Below are 24554 nucleotides of genomic sequence, written 5' to 3' on the forward strand. Positions count from 1 at the left end.
TTTACAGGAAAGACGGCATATTTAATTTTCCCTAAATGAAAATGTGAGAGAGATAGATGTAGTCCTTCAATATATATATATATCATCAGTGTTGTAATTGTTAACCATTTTTAATTAAAAATAATAATAAAAAAGCTGAAATAAAATAAAAATTAATCTATCCATCAATACTACAAACCATGTGTCCATGCAAGACTATACAATATATAAATTAGGTCTTTTTTTAAATTTTTTATCAAACGAAAATTAGAAAAGTTGGCAACTAATTGAAATGAAAGTTGATGTAGCTATACTAAAATGACAAACTAAAACGGAAATATAAATTAATTAAAGATAACCAGATTTATAAAATTACAAATGCACTTAACAAAATTTGAATTAAAGCTAATTAAAAATAATAATATTTATTAATATTAATAAAGGCTCGTTTTCATTTGTGAAACATTTAAAATGGTGTCCACTGTGAAACCAGTCCATATACCTGGCCCATATCCAGGAGAAATGCTGCTGAGTCAAAATGTGTATTGACTGTAAAGGCTACTTGTAACATGTTGGGTCCATGTGCTAGGCCTACCTTAATTAGCTTTTTTGCACTAATGTATGCAGAAAATAACCAAATGTATATTCTGCATTATTATTGTATACAGAATGCAACTCGCTCATTTCCGTGTAAAAATAAAGCTGACGTTACCCAGCATCAGTCGTCTCCACGTGTGGTTATGACGAAATTCTATGAAGTAATTACGCCATCATCTGACGTCAGTCACGGTCATAGCGTAGTTTCCGGTGCGCCATTTTAGGCTGCATGGCGCAAGTTCCACTGGGAAGATGGCGGGTGAAACTGGCTTTTGGTTAGTTTTTGCTTTTGGACAATTATGAGTTGTATGCCCGTAACTGTTAAACGCTTCGCTGCTGTTGTTTGTGCTAAAAGCTCGGTGGTGTCTTGAACCACCGCGCGTGAGGAAGCGATGTCTACTGAAGTCCTGAGGTAAGGCGTCCTATTTTCTTTTCCACTGCTAACGTAACGTTACACACTGTTGTGTTTGGGAATATTCCCATGCAATACATAAATTAAATCCAGTCGCTGTTTGAATTAAATCTCTGATCTTTAATCTCCCTTACATAAAGTAATGTTATTTTTTACGTTTTGACTGCAGTTTTGGTCTATCTGGACCAGCCGAACAAAGAGTCGGTGCTCCTCTGAAAAAAATCTATAAACCCTATTTAAGTCTTATTAAACGTAAACCTCACATATTCCTGTCAGACTGAAGCCTGAGATATGGTTTTCTCTGTGGTTGTGAGTAGTGTGGTTTTGGGTTTATAAAGGGATATTCGGTGTATTTAATGTATCATGAAGGATTAAAGCGGGATGCAGTTGCCATGGAGATGAGCTGTGTCTTGTCTTTGCAGACCCAGGCCTGTGGCCGGTGGAGGAAATAAGTTAGGTGAGCTGATTGGGAAGCTCCATGAGTACCTGTCGGCATCTACGGAAGACAAAAATGAACCTACTTTACCCGGACACTGGAATGGTGAGTACAGTAGGGGAAATATATTGATAATTTCGGTCACAACAGAACCAAAAATAAACTCATCAATTGAGCAGTTATAGTTACATTTCTATCATGTCTCTTTGACAGGAACTACGGCCAAAGAATACCTGGAGCAGCAGGCTCTTGTCCAGACCGCAGAGGAGGTAGACTGTTTATAAAGTGATGCAGGGATGAGATGATCTTCACAAATGAAAACAACTTGCATACCTAAGCCTAATACAATTGTATCAGAAAGTTAAAGTTAGGCTATTAACGAACTTCACCATAGTTGCATGACCTTAACGTCACCACTTAATTGTAAAAATCTACAATTTGGAAAGTTTGATTTAGAATAGTTTGCAAGAGCGTGAGTTTAAACACAGTGATCCTGTAGAAGTGGACTATTGAGTAGATGATATTTCTGTTTGCCATGATGACGTTTAATGTCTCTGACAATCTCTAGTCTCATTTAGCCACAGGTTAGCAACCGCCTTTTTCAAGAAGCGTAAAAACTTAAAGAAATCACAAGTGGGTTATTGGTGATGTATTTTATGTAGTAGAATAAAGAAAATATCTTGAGCTTGTATTAACCACAGATGTTAGTAGAGTCATTTAAACAAAAACCCATTGACTTTGGGATGATAGAACTGGAAGTTTAAAAATGCTAACTTGTTTCTGGGTTTTATGTCCTGTGGCACTCTATTGTATAGATTAACAAGAACTCCTATTGTAATTTAAGTTGTCTGAAATTTAGTTAGTTTTTTTAAATAAAAAATTCTTGAGATTTATTTGTTTTTAAAATGTTTTTTCTTTTCAGCCCAGTGGTCCCTCAGAAGTGGGAATGTCGTCGGCTCGTTCAAGAAGGTTTGTCAATTAAGGATGAACCACATCTGGAGACCCTTTGTACTCTGACTTAGTGAACTCATTTGTAAACTGTTACTCTTACAGGAAACCGACTGTTGTCACCAAACACAGCGGGGTGAACGAGTCGGACGCTTCGTCTGAGAGTGGAGCAGAGGATGTGATGTCTGTCCACTCCAACGACCATGACACTAACTTTCTACCCAAAGGTGCTACTCCCATTCTCGTATTCACTTGGCTGATTCAGATGATCATGCCTGTGTGATGTATTTTATGTTATAGTTTCTGTTATTGAATACATTAGGATATTTCAAGTTGTCTTTGAACCCCTTTATTATCTGACACAGGAACGGCGTTTGTGCTACCAGAACCGGTCTATAATGAAGCTCGTGATGATTTCCGTGGTCCAGAATTCCGCAGTAGGCGTGTTTACAAGCAGCACAGAGATGGTGACAGGCGCAGAGGTAAGAGAGAGGCACAGCGTTAAGCATTAAATAGGGCTGGCCGATATATATATTCTGGTGACAATGTAAAGTGTGTATAGAAATTTTGCTGTATCTTGTGGTATATTAATATCTATGCAGCACAGGACTGTTTGAAGTTTTTGACTAGTTAGATCAATAAAGAAACATGCTAAATTATAAAACAAAGCATGGGACATGCTTAATGTTAAAAAGATTAAGTGTAATAACTATAAGCTGCAAAAAATTAAACAAAACAATGCTGTACTTGTGCTGTCTGACACCTGAAGCTGCCACTAATGACACATTTTCTAAAGACTGATCTTTCGACTAATTTTTCGATTGGTCAACTAATCTAAACGACTAATTTAAAAAAAATCAAGTGTTTATTTCGTTGTCCATTTTATTTTGAACTCAACTGAAGGGCCAAAATATAAAATGTCACCTGTTCAAAAACATTATGTATTAACAATCAAAGCATGAGTGTCTGCATTTCCATTAGGCTATACAATGCATGCATTTTCTGTAAAGCTGCTTTGAAACTATATGTATTGTGAAAAGTGCTATACAAATAAATTGGATTTGAAAGAGTCTGGACTAGCCTACTACGCTTTGCTCGGCCTAATAATGAATCGCGCTGAAAGCAGGCAGGCACGCCGCTATGCAGCTCGCGTTGCGTGCATGGCGGGTCCGTGCCGCGGTTCACGTGAATGTGAAGGCACAGACTCGGGTGCGCACTTGTTCAGGAAGTAAAGTGACCTGCGCATGAGTTTTAGCTGATTATTATTTATTAAGTTAAATAAAACGCATGTAAGGGATGATGGTGTTGATGATTTACCTTGGATACGAGCGAGAGTGAGCATGCAGTGTACTCGCGCATAGCGCGTGGAATCAGGGCAACAAATTTGGAAATCCACTGTCACCTCAAAAGAGTCCATTTGCAAGCAGCAGAAGGCCACCTTATGCGACACACGCACAGTAAACCTATGTTGTTCACTCAGCTATTCACAGAATTAATAAAAAAAAAAAATTATTGACCCGCGTTCTGTTTTCTATCATGTGCCGTGCACGTTTGCGGTGACGTAAGATGCACGCAAACGCACCAGGGTTCGATAGAATCAAGTTGAGTGTGAAACCAGACCAACGCTGCGGGGGGCACCAGGAACAATCGCGCTCGGACCGCAGCAAAAGAGCTCACTATGAAAGCACCGTCACCTGCCTCCGCAATTTTTCATATCAAAGCAGTGAAGGTGGGGCGGGGCTGGAACGTGAAGGAAGAGGATAGCAGATTAACCAGCAGGGCACGCACGGCGCACAGACTGGTGTGTGGAGGTGAATTACAGTGAGCCGTTTGAGACTGGAGACCAAAAATAAATAGGCGGTCAATAGTAAAATGACACATCGACTAAAAAAATTGCCGTCGACTAATTTGCATGGTCGACTATTCGCAGCAGCACTAAAAAAGCCGCCACTCAGAAAGCATGCTATCCTGAATTCAGTTATTTTTCACGGCTTGTTGCACTTCATTGATACAAATTAAATAACAGTACAATCTTGGTGAGAATTCACATAAACATGGTGCGTTATCTCTTAATTGAAAAATTTGGATTTAGAATTTAGAACTGTGCGCCTCAGCGTAATATACCTGCTTTCCTGTGACAACAAAAGAGAGAAAATCAATCACTGCTCTTTAGTGAATGACTTAAGTGGCTTTAATAAGGGTTAAATGTGTATGTGTCATACACTGAAGACTGTAAAATATATATATATATATTTTTTTTATTCAATTTCTGTAGTTTTTCCTACTGTACCTAAAGCACTGTTTATTTGTTTTTTGTTTTGTTTATTGTATTTGTCGTTTGCATCTGTGATCTTATTTTTTTTATTAACAAATAACTTAAAATAAATAATTCAGGGCTCAACACTAAAGATTTTTTTCTACTGGCACAGTTGTTTTTTGATTCATGTAACCTTGTATTGTAAATAAGGTTATGACAAAAAAATCAATTTCACAATTTCGATAATACAGCAAAAACTGCTAGCCTAGATTTTTAAACATCTCGATGTGCCTATTAATTATCTTCTGCAATTAATTTGTGATAAATTAAAGTGATTCATGTGTTAAATGAGAAAAGCCCCAAATAGAAATTACAAAAAGTAACTTTAGAAAGAAATATTTCATCTAATTCAACAGAGAATTTATTACACGCAAATTTTTAGGCTTCAACGGCCATGTTTTTTGTTTTTTTTCAGAAGCTGTATTGGTATTTAGATATATTTACAGAGCAAAACTATTATTACCTTCAACAATTAACATCTTCCAAATATATTTTATATTCTGCAAAAGAAAGTCAGTCAGACAGGTTTGAAACGACATGAGAATTAGAAATGTATATAAAAAGAACTTACATTTAGGCAAACTATCCCCAAAACAGGAAGTTGTTGTTCAATGGAATTATAATTTTAAAAAGTAACTAAAACCACCAGTAGGTGGTGGTACATGTCTAAAGTATGTTGAGTCATTCGTTCGATTTTTCAATGAAGCAGCTCTGTGCAGACTGCTCTGTGTATGAGAATCAGAGGTATAGGCCGGGGAGTACATGCATTTTCTGGAAAACCCACACTACCGGATGTTTCAACTGTTATTGCTTTCTGATAAAAGGGATAAAATGGTGTCCCGAGCGGCTTCAACATGCTGTTTGTTAGAGACGATAATTGACTCTTACAAGCATAGCTTTGGGAACTTGACCATGATCAAACGACATTTGATAAAAATTGCCTACCGTCTCAGTTGTTTAAAAGATGAAGCCAATTATCAGAGTTTGATAATGTTTAATTTTTTCAATAAAAGATGTTACATTTTTACTTGATTTGTTACATGTAATTACTCCTTAGCAGAATTTGACTATATCGTGACATAAGGTTTTGGTTATATTGCCCAACCCTATCTTTAATCAATAATATCCCTTTATTAAATAAAAAAAATTCAAACTGATGGTGATGCTTTCTCGAGCTCCCGGGACTGAAAACCAACAGCCACCTCAAATCCTATCAGAGATTTTCCCAAGCACCCAATCTCAAAACACTGTTTTGTAGCACACATAAAACAAAGAATTCAGTGTTCATGCCAGGAACAGTTTATCAGCTAAACTTGAAAGATAGTTTGTCACCCAATCTTACACAAAATAACTTTCCTCACAATGGGCAATTCAGACCATTTTCTGTGGCTTTCCATTTACAACCGTGTGTAACCTTGATGTTGCAGCTGAAGTATGTGAAATAATGCTTTTAGCTGTGTGTGTGTCTGGCTATGAGGGTAAACTCTTCTGATTTATGTTTGTGTGTTAGGAGGATATGAGTTGGAGAGGGTAAACTGCACAGCGTGCGGTCAGCAGGTGAATCATTTCCAACGTGACTCAGTCTACAGGCACCCTATGCTTAAAGTGCTTATCTGCAAGGTATGTAAATGTGAGTCTCTACTGTAATCTGTGTTATGTTTGTTTATGCTTATTAAAGTAAACAGGAGAGTCTTAAAATCATCACTACTTTCTTATACCTGCATTGTTTTTTGAGCATGTTTGGCAACTAGTGAAATCTTGCGCAGAGTTTTATTAGAATCTGTTTGCTTTCTTGTAGAGTTGCTTTAAATATTATATGAGTGATGACATCAGCAAAGATTCAGAGGGGATGGACGAGCAATGCAGGTACGTGAGTGTTTAAAAGTGTTTTGTCAAAAAGTTGAGGGTTTTTTTTTGTCACTTTTATCTAGAGAGAATTTTATAAAGCAGATTAGGATCATGTGTCATGATTAACTAATATGTGTGGGTAAATATCTTCTGTACCTTCATGTATAAAATTATACATTTATATTTAGGATTTAAGAAAATTATGTTTGCTTTAAGACCTGTTTTAGGATTTAAATCAGCATACATTTAATTAAATACAATAAATACTGCTATGTATACTTGGTTATTTTTCCTCCTCCTTTTTAAACAAATATTATTTACAAATAAAATGTCATTAAAATAGCAAAAAAAATAGCTTTCTTTTCATTTTGGTGTGGAATGACCCAGACATTTCTCAAGTTTAAGAGATTCACTTGTGCAGAAGGCAGAAGAGTCACCATTATCATAGATGCATAATGATGAAAGTCGGAGCAGCTGAAATCATATCAGTTAGGCCTAATAGATAGGATTTGCAGTTGATGTATTCACTTATTTGTGGGTTTGTAAAACAAGTGCTCTAAATCCCTGTTCATTCAGGTGGTGTGCAGAGGGAGGCAGTCTGATTGGCTGTGATTACTGCAGTAACGCCTTCTGTAAGAAATGTGTCCTGCGTAACCTGGGGAGGAAAGAGCTGTCCACCATCCTGGAGGAGGAGAGGAAGTGGTACTGTTATGTGTGCAGTCCCGAGCCACTGGTGGAGCTGGTGTTGGCCTGCGACTCTGTTCTAGAGAGCTTGGAGCAAGCTCAAAAACGAGTCTCCCGTACCGACCCAAACTCGGTCAGGGGGAGGGCGAACAAGGGTGGACGTGGTGCGTCCTATCTGATGGGGGCTGGAGGTGGAACGGTGCCCTCTGAAGGCCTTTATCAGCGAATGCAGCGGTTTGTAGACGTCACAACATCTTTGAGTCATTCCTTCAAGGCAGTTGTTCAAAGTGAAAGAGAGGAGAATGGAAACCAAGAAGAGAAGGTAGAGCGAATTGGCCAGCTACGGATGTTCCGCGCTGTACTGGATGATCTGCAAGCAGCCAACGGTGCATTACAGGTAAGAGAAGTTAAGTTTTTAACAATTATACTGTAAGAAGAATGCTTTAACACAAGCATACCATTTTGATTAGAGATGCACAGATAAGCTGGTAATGACTATTTCCACGTTAAGGCGAGACACGGCAGGCAAAAAGTTTTATTTTTTTATCACTGGTCAATTTTGAGATTTTGGGATATTTGTCTTCAATAACATGTCTTCTTTTAGACTTGTGGTGAAAAAAAAAGTCAGAAATACACATTAGGGCTTTATTTTACTATACTTTGTCTGTTTGCGTCTGTAGATTTCTCATAAATTCAACAAAAGTTGGCGTTATAAATCATCCAGCTGCTCCACGATCGCTGTCTGCACCCTTTCATCACGTAGCACCGTTAGAAAGTGCTCTCTCTCCTGTACTATGCTGTCGGATCCAAATATGGTCATTTCCTTTTTATAAGCAACCAATCATGAAAGTAAAAAAGGGCTGAATGCGCAATCTCATTGGCTGATGATAAATCTTTAAAGCCCGTTTTCTCAAAATGACTTTTCGACTTTTTTTTGCGAGACACTACAGGTGAATAGGTAAAATTTTAACTAGCAGATATCACCACGAAACTTTCACAGTTGATTACCTACATTAAGATGAGAAAAATTTATTACTAGTTTTCTGTAATTTAATGTTTAAATATGCAAATTAGGCAATATCTAATTAAATATGTGCTAATTTGCATATATGTAAAAAAAATCTGATTTGGATAAAGCCAGGTTCAAAATTATTTTTTCATTGTGCACATATTAGATGGGTAAAAATTACAGAGGGATTTATGGATATCTACTTTTGTTATCCTGTAAATCAGAATATACTGTCAATAGCCTTAAAAAAATGATTTTCGCCATGTTTTTTGGAATAAAATGTTATATAAATCAGGCTAGGAATAATATATTTACAAATCCCTCTGTAAATGTCTTCATAATATAACTAGGTACAAGACTGGAAAGTTTGGTGTATAATAGGTGCTACTGAAGTGGAGATTTCGGACTTGGAGTATGAGAGAAAAGTAATTTTGAGAAAACGGGCTTTAAAGATTTATCATCAGCCAATGAGATTGCGCATTCAGCCCTTTTACTTTCACGATTGGTTGCTGATAAAATGGAAATTACCATATTTGGACCCGACAGCATTGTACAGCAGAGAGAGAGCTTTCTAACAGTATGTGAATGACGGGGTGCAGACAGCGATTGCGGAGCAGCGGGATGATTCAACAAAAACTTTTGTTGAATTTATAAGAAATTTATAGACGCAAACAAAGTGTAGTAAAATAAAGACCTAAATGTGTATTTCTGACTTTTCTTTTCACCACAAGTCTGAAAGAAGACAAATATCCCAAAATCTCAAAATTGACCAGTGAAAAAAACAAAAACGTTTTTGCCTGCCATGTCTCGCCTTAAGACTGATAGCGATACTTGTCTGATTTTAAAATTCTATTCAATTAAATAAAATAAAAAACTCAAATTAATACATGAATTAATATTAAAACAGTTTTTGCTTCTAAATATATTTGTGGAAACCTTTTTTTGCAGTTTGTTCTTATTAATGCATTACAACAACATCTAATTTGTAATTGCAGGAAGCCCTGGACCACGAGCTGACGGGGCCCAAACGTGCCAGTAGAGTTGCTTTAGATAATAAATCAAAAGGGAGGCGTAGACCGAAGAAGGCCATGTCATCACGGAGCCCTGGACTCACTAAAGAGCTGGTGGTCAAACTTACTCCCGTACCAGTCAGCCCACAGCCCATCAGCAGCACCTTTCCTTCTGTTCATCCATCACCTGACAGACAAAACATAAACATTGGAGTGACTGATGGAACACTTGAAGAAAGTGGAGCAAATGTGGAGATGGAGAAAGGTATGGAGATGGAGGGAATGACTGAGAGAGATCGACACGTGGAGAATTATTGTGGTAATAATGACGAGGAAGAGAAAGAGGAGGAGGAAGAGGAAGAAGAAGAGGATGAGGAGGAGGAGGATGACCAAACTGACCCAAAAAGTTTGTCTTTATCAGAGGAGAATAAACGTTCTCCACGTGTAAAAACCACACCGCGCCGTCGGCGGACAAACACAAACCCCTCTGCTGAGCATGCTGGTTTAGCTGAGGATGACTCTGATTCTGACGAGGTGCCTGAAGTGCTGCTCCAGACCGCTGCTGCCATGGCGAATAGTGAGGAAGAGGGTTTGGTAGGTAGCAGTTGGGACGGGGATGAAGCAAACCAACATGTCAGAAAGCAGCGGCTCTTTGGGCTGGTAAAAACCACACCTCCCGACAGAGGCTCTCGTAAGCGGAATCTCAAGGAGAGATCTTCATCGTCCTCGTCATCCTCTTCTGCGTCTTCAAGGAGGGGCTCCCAAGACCAGGGGTCTGCAGTCAGAATGACCAGAGGAAGAGCCCACAAAGTTGCCAGGATGACAGGACAGGGCGGGAGTTCATCAAGTGAGGTCGGAGGACAGGAACTGGAGAGTGGTCCGAGCAGCGACTCCGACGATCAGAGGATCAAGCCGCTGACAGAGGGCGTCACATTGCTGGGCTCTGGAAATTTCCAGCAGTCTTCCGGTAAGTTTGTGTGGGGGTGCAAAAAGCCAACATTTTCTTTACACCGTAATACTAGGAACATGTTTTTCTTAAGTTTTTTTTTGTAATCTAAATGTAAAAAAGCCCTTTTACATTGATCTTTAAGAAATCTGACATGCAGAGAGCACTTTTCACAATCCGATCATTTCCTTTTTTCTGTTTCCGTTTTGTTTTTCATATTTCTGAAGCAAAATTGTTTTTAATTTGAATCATTTTCATTCTCTGTCTATCTCTAGGCGATGAGATGGACATCCAGCCAGGTCCGTCTTTGTCTGTGGAGGACGATGATTTAGAAAATAGGTACGATTCTGACTACACCAGGGCCACACACACTTTCCCAGCACAGGCCTTCTCCACTGGACTCAGACTGTCCCAAACCCACTACAGCGAGAGCTTTGATCCAAATCCCATTTAAAAGCACGCAAGCATCCCTTCCATCCACATGCACAGCCGCTAGACAGGGCTTTTGAACATGTCTCTCACCCAAACACGCTTTTTTTGCTCGATCAAAATCTGTCCGATTTGTATTTCCCCACAGTTTCTTCCACACGCAGTAGAGAGAATCTGTAGCCGTAGGCACACACCGCCCATCAGTGGGGAAGCTCTGAGCCTGCACTGTCTAACGGAAGTCAGTGAATCATCTCCGGAGAAGCTCCTGTGTTTGAATTTTACTTCACTGACACAGACCATTGCATGTGTTTAGCAGAACTCCTGACAGCCACACTGTCCTCTTTACTGTCTGTGCTGCTAATAAAGCTTTTAAGAGGGTAGTAAGACTCTAAACCTCTTTGCTCGGATCTGATGGATCCTGTGTTCAGTCAGACAACTTCTTGTGTGTGTTTGTGTTTTAGGGCTCAGCTTCCCGGTTCTCACGCTGTAATGTTTTCGGTCAGTCAAAACAAAGGCTGTGTGGTTTGCTAACGGTAGGTGTTAGTTTCATATAACACTTTTGTTATTGACAGTAAAATGTCATTGTTGGTGGAATTCAAGTGAACACGTTTCTTAGGCAGAGTGAAACGCAGTCGTACAGTATTAGCATTTATGTTAAACGCGGTTGTGTTTGTTCTTTTTCAGGAGATTAATCCTGCGACAGACAACTGAATTTTCTACATTTAGGAGCTTAAACTGAAGATTTGTTTATGCCTTTGTCTGAACTGCCTTTGGTAAATAAGTTAACGTTTTATTTTTTTTTACGTAGAGTTACTTGCGTATTTTTTCTATTGGTCCAGTATTACATTTTCAAATCATTTGCACAGAATTTATGTCCTCGTAAATTGGTGAGACGGTCAAAAGTTTATCCTGTTAATGATTGTTCATTTTAGCAGAAGTTGATGGATGGATTGGACATTTGAGGGAACAGAAAACTTGACTCAGCACGTAAACGTTTTTGAGTTGGTGGTTTAAATGGTAGTTTCGATTGGCCTCGCAGTTGGTGCATGCGCTCTAACTCATTGATTAATGGTGCTCGCTCATGCAATGTAAATTTTAAGCCAGGCTTGTGTTATTTCCCCCTCGTTCCCACCCTTTTTTAATATTCATATAAATAAAATCGGTTAAAAGGCTGAACCAACCCAAATGTGAAACGATTGCTTTGGTGGACTTGGCTTGGCTTCAGTTTGTGTTCGAATGTTCACGGGGCAGCAGCAGGTGGCAGTGATGATGCTTTTTCAGGCCCAACATGCAATCTGTAAGCTTGTGTGTAGTCAGTCGCTAAAATCAGCACGTGATTGAGTGTAGTCTTCACTCTCACATGAGTGGTTTCTGTGTGTTATTTGCATAGTTCTTATGGAGAGGCAATAAACACTTATTTATTCTTTCTCTTGTTCTGTTTTTTCCCCGTTTCGTCTCTTTTTCTGTAGCTTAACAGGGTTCCCACGCATCCTGGAAAACCTGGAAAACCTTGAATTTTGTAATGCGATTTTCCAATAATGGAAAAATCATGGGAAATGTACCTAAGTATCTTGGAAAATGTTTACTGTAACCTTTTAATGGTTCACCGTATCACTGACAACGTTTTCATAAAATGAAGAAATCCTGGGACCTATCGGGATTTGGAACGGGGGTCGGTTCTCATGTATTCTGGCATGAATGACATTGCAGAATCATATAGTTTTGTTTTTTCGTTTGCGTTTGCCTGTGTATTGTCATGAGCAGGGATACGTCATAGTCTCTGCACACTCACCGTCATTTCTGTTCTCTGCCCAGAAATCACTCATTGATATCAACTGACATTGATACCATACATATACATTATTATTACTATTATTATTTTTCAAAGGATAGTTACTATATCAGGTTAATTCGAGTGGACAGTTAGAATCTTCCGGAGGCTTCTTTTGTCACTCAAATGAAAGGCTAGTTCACATTAGCTGTGCATTTTGAACCATGCCAATAACCACGATACCTTGACAGTGGCTATATTACCTTTTAACATTAAATGATTCACAAAAATATTAGTTTTAACATGGTTATTTATTTTGCTTAAACCCTGTTGAAAATATCATTATTAGATTTCTGAAGATTCTTCTCGCAAAATTATAATCCAGATTAAATCCAGCAGAATCCGAATCTGTGGCATGCAGTCAATTACCATGAAAAACTAGCTTGACTCGTCTCCATAACCATTGAACATTACATGTTTAGCATGACACTGGTGCTAAGGAATCAGAATATGACCAAATTCTGATTAATATATTTTGTGTTTGTGTCGAGTGTTTCTTAACTCAGTCAATCAGATTTGAACGTTGCAGTTCAAATTTCAAACATTTTTACTGGAGAGTACATGTAAAATAAACCATTGTATTTCTGCTTTTAAACTCTCAAGCCTACTAGACTTCCATTGTAAGTGCAGTACTGCAAAAATGATTTTTAATTTTTGCATTCTAATGGACGAGTCAACTTTTATTTTCTAAGGCAAACAACAGCAGGCCACAGATGTTGATTAAATATTAGAGATGTCCGGCACATAAAATTCCTTGAAGAAATGGAAAGTAATATCTTGGACCAAGTGGGAACCCTGCCTGACCTTAAAATGCATTAACATGCTTCTGATAATAATCCATTTTTTTTCACCCATCTTTCAAAGTGTTCTTTTTTTTTCTGTTTGTTGTCTTTTTTTGTAGAATCCTCTCACTTTCATTGGATTTCAAAAACTAAGAGCTCAAATATTTATTGCATGCTAATGTCCTTTGTTTGGAAGTATTTATTACTGTTATTGTTTTATTAAAGTGTTTTATGCAGAAACAGCCTTTTCATTATTTTCATCATAAAGAAGCACGCATTATTTTGCTTATGAGAAGAGAAAATGTAAATAACTGTGTAAGAACTGTATACGAATTGTAGTTGTAATAAAAGTTTATACCCCAGCCACAACAGCCTCTGTGCATTTTGTATTATATATATTTTGTTATTTAGTTTTTTGGGGTGTTGCATTCAGTGTGTCATATTCAGAGGTTCAGAATGCCTCATCTACATTTCTTGTCAGCCTTTTTACATTTCCCTCATAAATTAAGGGTTTTTATATTTGTGAAACTAACAGACCACTTTACGGTCCATTTGATATTTTCTATTGTTCAGTAACCTTTTATTTAAAGGTTATATTTATGTCCTTTATATTTACATCCTGTATAATTTAAATGAAAAAAGACAGAATAGAAACTACTTCTGTTCTTTGAATTGTGTCTGTGTAACAAAACATGTAATCTTGCTACTGTTTGAGTGCAGTTTTGAGAAATTACAATGAAAGAGGTTGGAGGAAGATGCATTGTTTAATGAATCTGATTCCATTGGTCACCCACCTCACATTTTGTCCCTCTTTTCTCTTCATCCCTTTTTTCTCTCTATTCTCTTTGCTGCTTCATTCCATCATTTGTTTTATAAAGAATTGCGAGGCAGATTCTGCTGGCTCAGATCAGAGCTAACCTCTCTGATTCTGAGCTGGACACCAGCTCAGATGAGCAATCAGAGAGCACGAGAGGAGAGGATGAGGAGAAGAAGAACAAGAGCAAGAGCGAAGCATCTGAGACCACAGACGAGGAAGGTGAGTGATGGCCATTACCACTGGTACCATGGGGAACAGACCCATGGAATCTACTTTTGCATCTCAATGAATATGGCATTTCTGATGAAAACAACATAAACCGCATGAAACTGATTTAACTTCATGATATTTATATGTAGCTTTACAACACTTATGCAGCAGATCCTTCGAATAGTTACAAATATTATTAGGCCGTATTCTTGTATTTTGTTGTTACGTGAACAAAAATAGTTTCTCTTCAGACAATGACGGCTCAGAGTCCAGTGAGTCAAAATCAGGGTCACGGCACCGCCACCGATTGCTGCGACATGGTCTTACCTTATCAGAGGCAGAAGCAAAAAGTCAAAAGCAAGGGGAAGGGGAGAATAAGACGAAGAAGAGTAAAAGAGAAGTCCAAGATTTAGGATGCGTTATTGGTGAGTTAAATGTTAGATGTACAGTTGCACAGTTTTTTTTTTTTTTTACTCTTAAAAGGAATGTAATGTTCTGGTTATTTGTTTGGACCTGGTGTTATTTAGATTTTTTTTCCATTTTAATCCTAGTGAGCAGCAGTGATGAAACAGTTGACTCTTCCCAATATGAGGATCTCAGCCTTTCAGAGTCTGAGGAAACGGGGTAAAGCTCATGATATTACATTCATCAACTGGAGTCTGCTATGAACATCAAACAAACAAAAAATCACATTTTCAATTAGTACCTTCCAGCAAGCCTAAATGTGTGCAGTGATACATTTTTTCCCAATGTATTAATTTTTGTAGGTCCCAGTCGCCCACTCATAATGAGAAGCCTCAGAGTCCATCACGCACACCTGACAAGACCACCGCTGCTAATGTGTGTGTTCCTTCTTTATCATAGATGCTGTGAATGTGGATTCCTCAATTATTTATGTATTTTAATTTTTTGGGGGGTCAATATGTAGGATGATGTCTCTCCAACCACCGAGGAAAGTTTGAGGAGCACCCCTCGAGGGAGAAGGCAGATCAGACGGCTTCTAGAGGTTGGTCAGCTGGCCCGGGAGACACAGAGCGCTCTGAAAGAAGAGGAGGAGCGCAGGAAGAGATTAGCAGAGAGAGAAAAACAAAGACTGGACCGTGAGAGGAAAGAACGGGAAGAAGCAGACCCAGAGGTGATGAACTGCATGGTGTCATATTATGTTACATTTTTAAATATTAACGATAATGAAATTCTGTCCTCATTTACTCTTCCTCATGTCATTCCAACTTGTTTCAAAAGATGTTGTGGGATTCTTATTTATTTATTTTGTCCATACAGTTTTGGTCAAAATATCTTTCATGTTCCACAAAAGAAAGTCATGCAGGTTTTGAATGACATGAGGGTGATTTAAGTCATGACATAATTTTCATTATTGGCTGAACTATTCCTTTAATGTTTTTTAATGTTCATTATTAATTAAATGCTTTTAACCTGAATGCTAAATTAGTGTTTGACTACTGTCTGTTGTCATTTTTTTCTCCCTCACCTACTTTAGGTCATCTTAGTTTCTGAGAGACAGGCCACACCCTTGGTTCTTGAGCAAGATGATGTAACGCAAAAGCCTATGTTGCAAGTGCACATGGGCTTTCTGAATAAACTTAAACCACACCAGCGAGAGGGTGAGAAAATTTGCCTTTGTACAATGTTAATACAGTAAGTTGCATGAGGCACATTAGATGATTCACAAAAAATATTTGTTTTAACATGGTTATTTATTTATTTTGCTTAAGTGTGCCTGTAGAAAATAGAATTTTTCGATTTCTGAAGATTCTTCTTGCAAATATTGTAATACAGTGAGATATTTGTGTGGGTAAAAATCCTGCAACAGAGATCTGATCTCACCATCATCGAGTCAGTCTAGTATTGCATAAAGAGACAGAAGCAGTCGAGGCAGCCGAAATCATGAGGTTAACCACTAATATTTGATGTAATGGTTTTCAAAAATACTAACATAGTAATTTGCGCTGCGTGTGTGGGTTGGGAGTCAATATGCCGGGGTGGACTGTGGGTCAAATTGCCACGGCTATTTTTATGTGTCAAATAATGTTCACTGTATTATTTTATTTACACCTTTTATGCTTTTCAAATGTATTAACTCACCTCTGTCTGTCATTATGTAATAGCTGCGCAGTACAGGAGCTCTCCAAACTCTCTCCCTGTTATCTTTTTTTTGTCTTCCTGGTGTATAATTTAATACAATTATAAAGTCCATTGAAGAACTATAGCAGACTCAAAAAAAATAGTTATAAATGTCTTTACTGTCACTTTTGATCAATTGAACACATCCTTACTGAATAAAAGTATTAATTTCTTCTTCTTTTTTTAAACAAACTTTTAAGGCTATATTAGAGGATATGCCCTATGACATTTTTTTTAGCGATTTACAACAGTAGAATTTAGTCAGAACATGATTGCTTTTCATCCGTTTTAATATTCACATGCATTTATGAAGCAGCATGTACGAAATGAAAGCCAGTGATGTGATCTAGTGACAGTTTGTGGTGGAGATGGTTCATGTAGTGCATATGTGTTTGTGTGCTGTTAGGAGTGCGGTTCATGTGGGACTCTTGCTGTGAGTCTGTTCAGAGTGTGAAGTCGTCTCCAGGCTCCGGCTGTATTCTGGCCCATTGCATGGGCCTGGGCAAGACCTTTCAGGTATGGGGCACATGAATATTCTCCTTGTTTTGTTGTTGAAAAATCAGAAAGTGGAAGTTTTACAGACAGTAACTGTGTGTGTGTCTGTGTGTTTCAGGTCATCGTGTTCCTTCACACAGTGCTGTTATGTAAAGAGTTGCCACTGAAGACGGCTCTGGTGGTGTGTCCTCTCAACACGGTGCTGAACTGGAAGAGTGAGTTTGACCAGTGGCAGAGGGGCTTAAGACCACACAGACTGAGGGTCGGTAGAATTATTTCACTTCTTGTCTTGATCAATAAAAATGATTACAATTTAAAAGAACTGTTTTCTATTTTAATGTATTTTAAAATTTTATTTATTCCTGTGATGGCAAAGCTGAATTTTCAGCATCGTTACTCCAGTCCTCACTGTCACATGATCCTTCAGAAATAATTTGAATATGCTGATTTGGTGCTCAAGAAACATTTCTTATCAATGTTGAAAATGCTTGTGGTGCTTCATATTTTTGTGGAAACTGCGATATGTTTTTTTCATAATTCTTTGATGAATACAGAGTTCAAAATCTCAGCATTTATTTGAAATGAAAATCTTTTGTAACATTATAAATGTTATTACTGTCACTTTTGATCTTTACTGAATAAAATAAGTATCTTTAAAAAACATATTTTGACCACAAACTTGAATGGAAGTGTAAGTTAGAAAGTTGCAGATCTAGCTAACATAGGTTTTTTTTTCAGACCTGAATCTCTCCTTATATACGTTACATTTATTCATCTTCGTAATTTTTTTTTTTAATTCTGTGTTTCTAATGTAAAGCTATCATATAGCTTCAGAAGACTTCAAGCTTTACAGAAAAATACTACACATAATGTAACCCTTTTTTAACCTGAGGTTAGGCCACTTTCAATCTGTACTTAAACATTGACAGTGCAAAAGGGATAAGGCTAACCCAGGGTTAATTTAATCCAGGGATAAAATGAAAATTGTCATAATTTGCTCACCCTCAAGTTGTTCCAAACCTTTATGAGTTTCTCTCTTTCCGTTTCATCTTTCTTCACAAAATATTTTCAGTTGACTGTAGCCGTTGACTTCCATAGTAGGAAAAAAATACTATGGACATCAATGAGGTCTGTTTGGTTCCCGACATTCTTCAAAATATCTTATGTTCAACAGAAGAAAGAAACTCAAACAGGTTTGGATGTATGTTTGATTACATAATGTTCATTTTTGGGTGAACTATCCCTTTAAGATCACTAACCACTTTTGTGGATGGAGCCTAGAAAATTCTGCTAAGCATCATCTTTTCTGTGTGTTTTTAAAAAAAATCTTGTTTTCTTGCCACTTTGTTGAATTTGGACTTTTGACTGCATCACTGATATATATTTTTTTCTGATCATCTTTTCCTTTTTTCTTGCTTTTGCCTCACACAGGTGGCAGAGCTGGCTTCGGTGAAGTCTTTGGCTGTTCGTGTTGAGCTGTTGAATGACTGGTTTAAGAATGGTGGCGTGATAATCATGGGCTATGAAGTGTTTCGTGTTCTGACTAACACAGATAGCGCAAAATACAGCGAACACAAAGAAAGCTTCCGCTCAATTCTCCTGGATCCAGGTAAATTCTTCTGAATAATCCATCTTCAAATACTGAGTGCAGTTAAAAAAAAAATTGTTTGTATTATTATTTTAAAACCTGTGTGTGTGTGTATGTGTGTTAGGCCCTGATCTGGTGGTGTGTGACGAGGGTCATGTCCTTAGGAACGCAGACTCCAGCATCTCAAAAGCCATGCGAGCTATATGTACGCGTAGGAGAATAATTTTGACGGGAACACCGCTACAAAACAACCTCACTGAGTGTAATCGCTTTTCATCTCCATTTCTATAAAAAGCTGCTTGTGAAAAATGACTTTCTAATTACATTTTTAAAATATTAAACTCTTTAAATCTTTTTGAGGTTACCTGACCTTAAAACAATTTTTTTTGTTTATTGTTCTAGATCACTGCATGGTAAACTTCATTAAGGAGAACCTGCTGGGTTCTCTAAAGGAGTTCCGAAACCGTTTTATTAATCCAATCCAAAACGGCCAGTGCGCAGACTCCACCCCTGCTGATGTCAGACTGATGAAGAATAGATCGCACGTCCTCTATCAAATGATGTCAGGGTTCATACAGGTGATGAAGAGCGAGAAAGAGAAAAAAAAAAGAATAGAGCTAGAGGCTGAAAAAAAAGGCTAAATGTTTTGTATTTGATGATTTCTGTTGCAGAGGCGGGACTACTCAGTTTTGATGTCCTGTTTGCCGCCCAAGCGCGAGTATGTGCTGTCAGTCAGGATGACACCTCTGCAGTGTCGGTTATACACACACTATCTGCAATCCTACACAGGTCAGAGTCTCACAAGCACGCACTAGAGCTAGACTAGTACTGCGACAGTAGAAAAGTGTCAGCCTGTAGAGATTAAGCTAATATTTGTTTTCATGGTATGGCTCATATTGAGATCTAAATAAATTACAAATAAAACAAAAATGTATTTTAAATGCTTAATTTAAGCATTATGACATTATAATGTACAAAAACAATTATAGTTATTAAATTGTGTTGTATAGATTATTTTAAAGTCAGTTTTAGACAGTGTAAAATATAATCTAAATGTAAAAATTTAAGAAAAGAAAATGGTGATGTGATGCAAACGTTTCGGTTTTAATTTCAAACATTGCAATAATTTTGTCGTACCATCTAATTCTAACACACACTGTGCTAACAGATTGATAGTATTCAAATGATCACAAACAGTGTCTTTATTTTAGGGCAAGGAGCAGGTGTGAGCAGGTTGTTTCAGGATCTTCATGTTCTGAGTTTGATTTGGACTCATCCCTGGTGTCTTAAACTTGCTCAGCTGAGCAGGAATAAGGTAAACACCCACTCATCCAGATACACTACTTTTCAAAAGTTTGAACAGCCAGTAAGATTGTTTTTTAAAGAAATTATTACTTTTATTCAGCAAGGTTGCATAAAATTGATCAAAAGACTGTAAAGACTTTTACATTGTTAATTTTTATTTTAAATAAATTCTGTTCTTTTGAACTTTCAAATGTTAGGCAGCACAAGTGATTTCAACATTTATAATAATAAGAAAAGTTTCTTGAGCAGCAAATCAGCATATTAGATTGATTTCTGAAGGATCATGGGACATGGGACTGGAATAACGATGCTGAAAAGTAAATGAGATTTCAAAATCTGTTCAGATAGAAAACTTATTTTAAATAATCCTATTTCAGAATGTTACTGTTTGTTTTGATCAAATAAATGTAGCCTTGGTGAGAATAAGAGACTTTCAAAAAACATTTTGAAACATTCTTATGACTTATTTTTTTACAAACATCCTACCAGTGGTCACTGATTTGTCTCCATCACCTTATATATTTGTGTGTGTGATGCAGGGGAAAGAGCAAGAGCCTGCTCCTGTCTTCACAAGGCTGGATGCAGGTTTGGAGAGAGATTCTGTAAAGCCAAATGGCTCTGAAAGGTATGCCATGTCATATCAGATTTCAGTCTTTTCTATACCAATAATGTTTCTCATGCTTTTGTCAAATATCACACATTCAAGCTAGCGTGACTTTGAATAGAAGAGTAATTTGAGAACATTTTGTCTCGGAAACGATTGGTAAATGAAAGACTGCTGCTTGAATGACACAATCACAACCAACCAGAACATATTTTATTTGTAATACACAGTTATGTAGAACCATTGAGAGACCTGCTAGAAGTCAAATTTTGCACAAGACCAGGTTTGTTCTGATGTTTCCACCATGTCTCATAGGAAAGAGTCAAATATCACAGGTTTAGTGGGTGATGGAGAGAGAAATACTGATCCAGTCTCCTCAGTCAGTGGGTCCAATCAAAAGCCAGATGTCACAAACACAGCCACAATGGGAATTCCTGCTGGGGAAGCTGGTACATGTACACAGTCTCTCTCTCTGTTTCTTTGAATCTGTCTCTCTTTGTCTGTATGTCTGTCTCACTTTTAGTGTCTCTGTCTATTGTTTAGGATTTATTGTGGGCAACGGGTCATCTGCGAATTGGTATCTGCCGTTTGTAACAGCAGCTGATGCCAAGGTGCTGGAGCATTCTGGGAAATTACAGTTGCTACTGGAGATTTTACACTGGGCAGAGGAACTACAAGACAAAGTGTAAGGAACACGTACTTGAATAGAAGTAGCACTTGTTATAAGCTTTGTTTTGGTTCATATTCATATTTGGCTCATTGAAAGAAATCAAGCAAAAATGCTTAAAATTGTGACAATAAAGACTGTTATAAAAGCTTTCTATTTCAAATAAATGTGGTTCTTTTGAACTCTATTCATTCAAGAATCCTGAAAAACGTATCACAATTTCCATTGACAAATTAAGCAGAAGAACCGTTTTCAACATTGATGATAATTAGATAATTAGAAATAAGAAATGTTTCTTGAGCACCAAATCAGCTTATTAGAATGATTTCTGAAGGATCATGTGATACTGAAGACTGGAGTAATTCAGCTTTGCCATTACAGGAATAAATTACATTTTTAAATAAATTCAAATGGAAATCTCGGTAAATTTTAATTTCACAATATTACTGTTTTACTGTATTTTAACGATATTGTGGATTAAACGGTTGCATGTTAAGAGTGACTCATTTTGTTTGACACATGAATGAATGCTGTTTGCTTTTGTTCAGGTTGGTGTTCAGTCAATCTCTGATATCACTGGACCTTATTGAGAGTTTCCTCCTATATGCAGATGAGACCAGCGGGAAGGAAGGGTGTCCATACAAAGGTAAAAACAGTTTATACAGGCGATTGTTAGAGCTGTCATTTGTTCATTGTATACAATAGTGTTTTTGTGTGTGTGTGTGTTGGCAGGAAAGAAATCGTGGGTAAAAAATAAAGATTATTATCGTTTGGACGGCACCACTAGTGCTTGTGCTCGCAAGAGATGGGCTCAAGAGTTTAACAACACTAAAAACATAAGGTACTGCACACAAAATGCTTATAAACATTACATTTAAGTTTTCTGGATTTCTTGTCCTGACTCTTGGTGTTTCCTCTGTGCCAGAGGGAGGTTGTTTCTGATCTCCACTCGTGCGGGGTCTCTCGGAATCAATCTTGTTGCTGCAAACCGAGTCGTGGTGTTTGACGCTTGCTGGAATCCATCATATGACATCCAGAGCATCTTCAGAGTCTATCGCTTTGGGCAGAAAAAAACTGTAGCTGTGTACCGTTTTCTGGCTCAGGTATGCACATGGAATCACACACACTTGGGAGGACTTCTCATACTTAATTTTTTTTTATAAATATTAAAATTAATGTGAAAAAAAACAATTACATACACTATTTTGAGATTTTAGTTGAGTCATTTTTACCCATTCATGAAGATTTTTTGTTTTAGTTTTTATTTTATTTTATTTTAAGAGAAAATATTTGAGTAACAGTTTAAATATATATTATATTTGTATTTTTTTTAATTTATTTTATAATTTAAACAGTAACTGTCAAAAGTTTGGAAAACATTACAATGTTTTAATGTTTTTGAAATAAATCTTTTACATTTATTTAATAAAAAATACAGTAAAAATAGTACTATTCTGAAATATTAAAATTTTAATAATTGTATTCTATTTTAAAAATAATTTATTCCTGTGAAAAAAAGTATCACAGTTTCCACAAAAATGTTAAGCAAAGCAGCACACTTATTTTCAACATTGAAAACAACAATAAGACAATCAGACCCTGAAGACTGGAGTAATGATGCTGAAAATTCAGCTTTGCCATCACAGGAATATTACATTTGAAAACATATTCAAATAGAATTTATTTTAAATTGTAATAATATTTTGCAATATTACTGTTTTTACTGTATTTGTATTCAAATAAATGCAGCCTTGGTGAGCATAAGAGACTTCTTTCAAAAACATTAAATTTATTATTATTATCATTAAATGTTTCCAAACTTTTGACAGGTACTGTATGTTTAATCATTTTTTTATACATACATTTTTAACGTGTTTGTTCTTTTTTTGTGTGTGTGTAGGGGACGATGGAACAGAACATTTATGACCGTCAGGTTGCTAAGCAGTCTCTGTCCTCCCGTGTTCTGGACCAGCAGCAGATTCAGAGACACTTCACACACAGTCAGCTGAACGAGCTGTACCACTTCCAGCCAGACCTACGGCCCAGTAAACACACAGAAACGCCTGCGGTAAACACGCATACATGGACCTGCTGTTGTACAACACACAGATGTGGGTACGTGAGATAATTATGACCACAAGGCTTTGTCTTCCTTTTGTCTATCAGGATGAGGTGCTGGTCCAGCTGCTGCAGAGCTGTGAACAGCTCATAGTAAGTTATCATGAGCACAACTCTTTGTTAGACCACCGGGAGGAAGAGGAGCTGAGTGAGGAAGAGCGCAGAGCAGCCTGGGATGAATACCGTGCAGAAAAGAAGGTACATATTGCAAGTCAGTGGTTTTAAACTGTGGTACAGAGTGCCCCCAGGTGGTACACATCACAACCCTGATAATTTACACTTAGAACAGGGATGTCCAATCCTGCTCCTGGTGGGCCACTGTCCTTCTTCAATTCAAGGTCTTACTAGGCATATTAGAATCTTCTAGGTAAATTTCATTTCTGTGCAAAAAAGAGAGTGACCAAAAAGGGACATTAAAAGCAATTATTGTGTTTTCTGTGAGCTTTATCCTCTTAAAGCGGTTTTAAAGATGGGGCTGCCCAAACCTGGGTTACAGGACCCTGACCTTTACATTTACATTTAGTCATTTAGCAGACGCCTTTATCCAAAGCGACTTACAACTGAGGACTACAGTTTGTAACTTTATGTGAAAATAAAAATGGTCTGTATGTATCATGTTGATGCCTATTCACGCACTAGCCTTCATTCTGCATGCATCACATTTGAACAGTTCTTTCATGATTTGTCTCTTTCAGGCCGCTGTACAGATCTCCAATGAAGCCGCCTCCAGACAAGCCAATCGGGACCTACAGGTACAGTTTAATCTCTAACCTTTAAGGATTCTGTATTTGTGTGTGTATTAAACATAAATTCTGCAGCTGTTAGACTGCAGTGCTAAAAATCTATCTCTTTCTCTCAGCAGGCTGTGGCTTTTCACAATGTTGGCTATACAACCAAGAGCGTTCCTCCAACTTCACTTCCTGTCAAACAAGGCAATGCCCAACATTCTGCTGCTTTGGATGTTTATAGCAACCCCAGCATCACCTTTCAACTTAAGCAACCTAACATGCTTTACTCCGATATAGACTTGATATAAAAAAGGTCCAAGACCTTTTGCTTTTCGAACTACCTCAAAATCAGTATGAGTATGCTGAAATGTGTCTGGCACATGTGTGTCCTTTTGGGCACAATGGGGTTCAGTAGCCTGTATACAAAAAGACAGCTGTTAGTGTCTTTGTTAACACTTTTTTATGTTTAAATATTAAAAATAGAAAATAATTAAGTTCTTAAAAGTCAGCTCAATCTGTGTTATGACATGTGAGCATTGTTCTCTGTTCAACTGCTTTGTAGATGTAAATAAAGATACACTTGCTTGATAGAAAAACACTTGCTTGCTGTGTCCTGTGCAGGCGCTGTTTCTCTTATTACTGTGCTTCATAC

General features: G+C 37.4%; 1 protein-coding gene across 2 annotated transcripts; it reads left to right on the top strand.

Moving 5' to 3' along the window:
* Positions 1–850: 850 nt before the first annotated feature.
* On the top strand, positions 851–24497 carry atrxl (ATRX chromatin remodeler, like). Of its 2 annotated transcripts, none has more exons than XM_079606822.1 (34): positions 851–988; positions 1411–1529; positions 1638–1693; positions 2347–2393; positions 2478–2599; positions 2738–2854; positions 6200–6309; positions 6488–6555; positions 7114–7618; positions 9226–10207; positions 10462–10525; positions 14107–14264; positions 14507–14680; positions 14807–14879; positions 15023–15095; positions 15184–15390; positions 15754–15877; positions 16804–16913; positions 17011–17154; positions 18324–18501; positions 18605–18742; positions 18883–19058; positions 19152–19269; positions 19692–19795; positions 20325–20410; positions 20705–20838; positions 20933–21074; positions 21605–21702; positions 21789–21897; positions 21982–22159; positions 22957–23124; positions 23223–23372; positions 23870–23926; positions 24034–24497. In XM_079606822.1, exons 1-34 carry the CDS (start codon positions 969–971, stop codon positions 24208–24210), a joined length of 5286 nt encoding a protein of 1761 aa, XP_079462948.1. In that variant the 5' UTR covers positions 851–968; the 3' UTR covers positions 24211–24497. The 2 variants fall into 2 exon arrangements, with proteins under 2 accessions (XP_079462948.1, XP_079462949.1); XM_079606823.1 differs by having other exon boundaries at positions 24037–24489.
* The last annotated feature ends 57 nt before the right edge of the window (positions 24498–24554 follow it).

This window comes from Phoxinus phoxinus (assembly GCF_949152265.1).
Source record: "Phoxinus phoxinus genome assembly, chromosome: 3".
In the NCBI taxonomy this organism is placed as follows: Eukaryota; Metazoa; Chordata; class Actinopteri; order Cypriniformes; family Leuciscidae; genus Phoxinus; species Phoxinus phoxinus.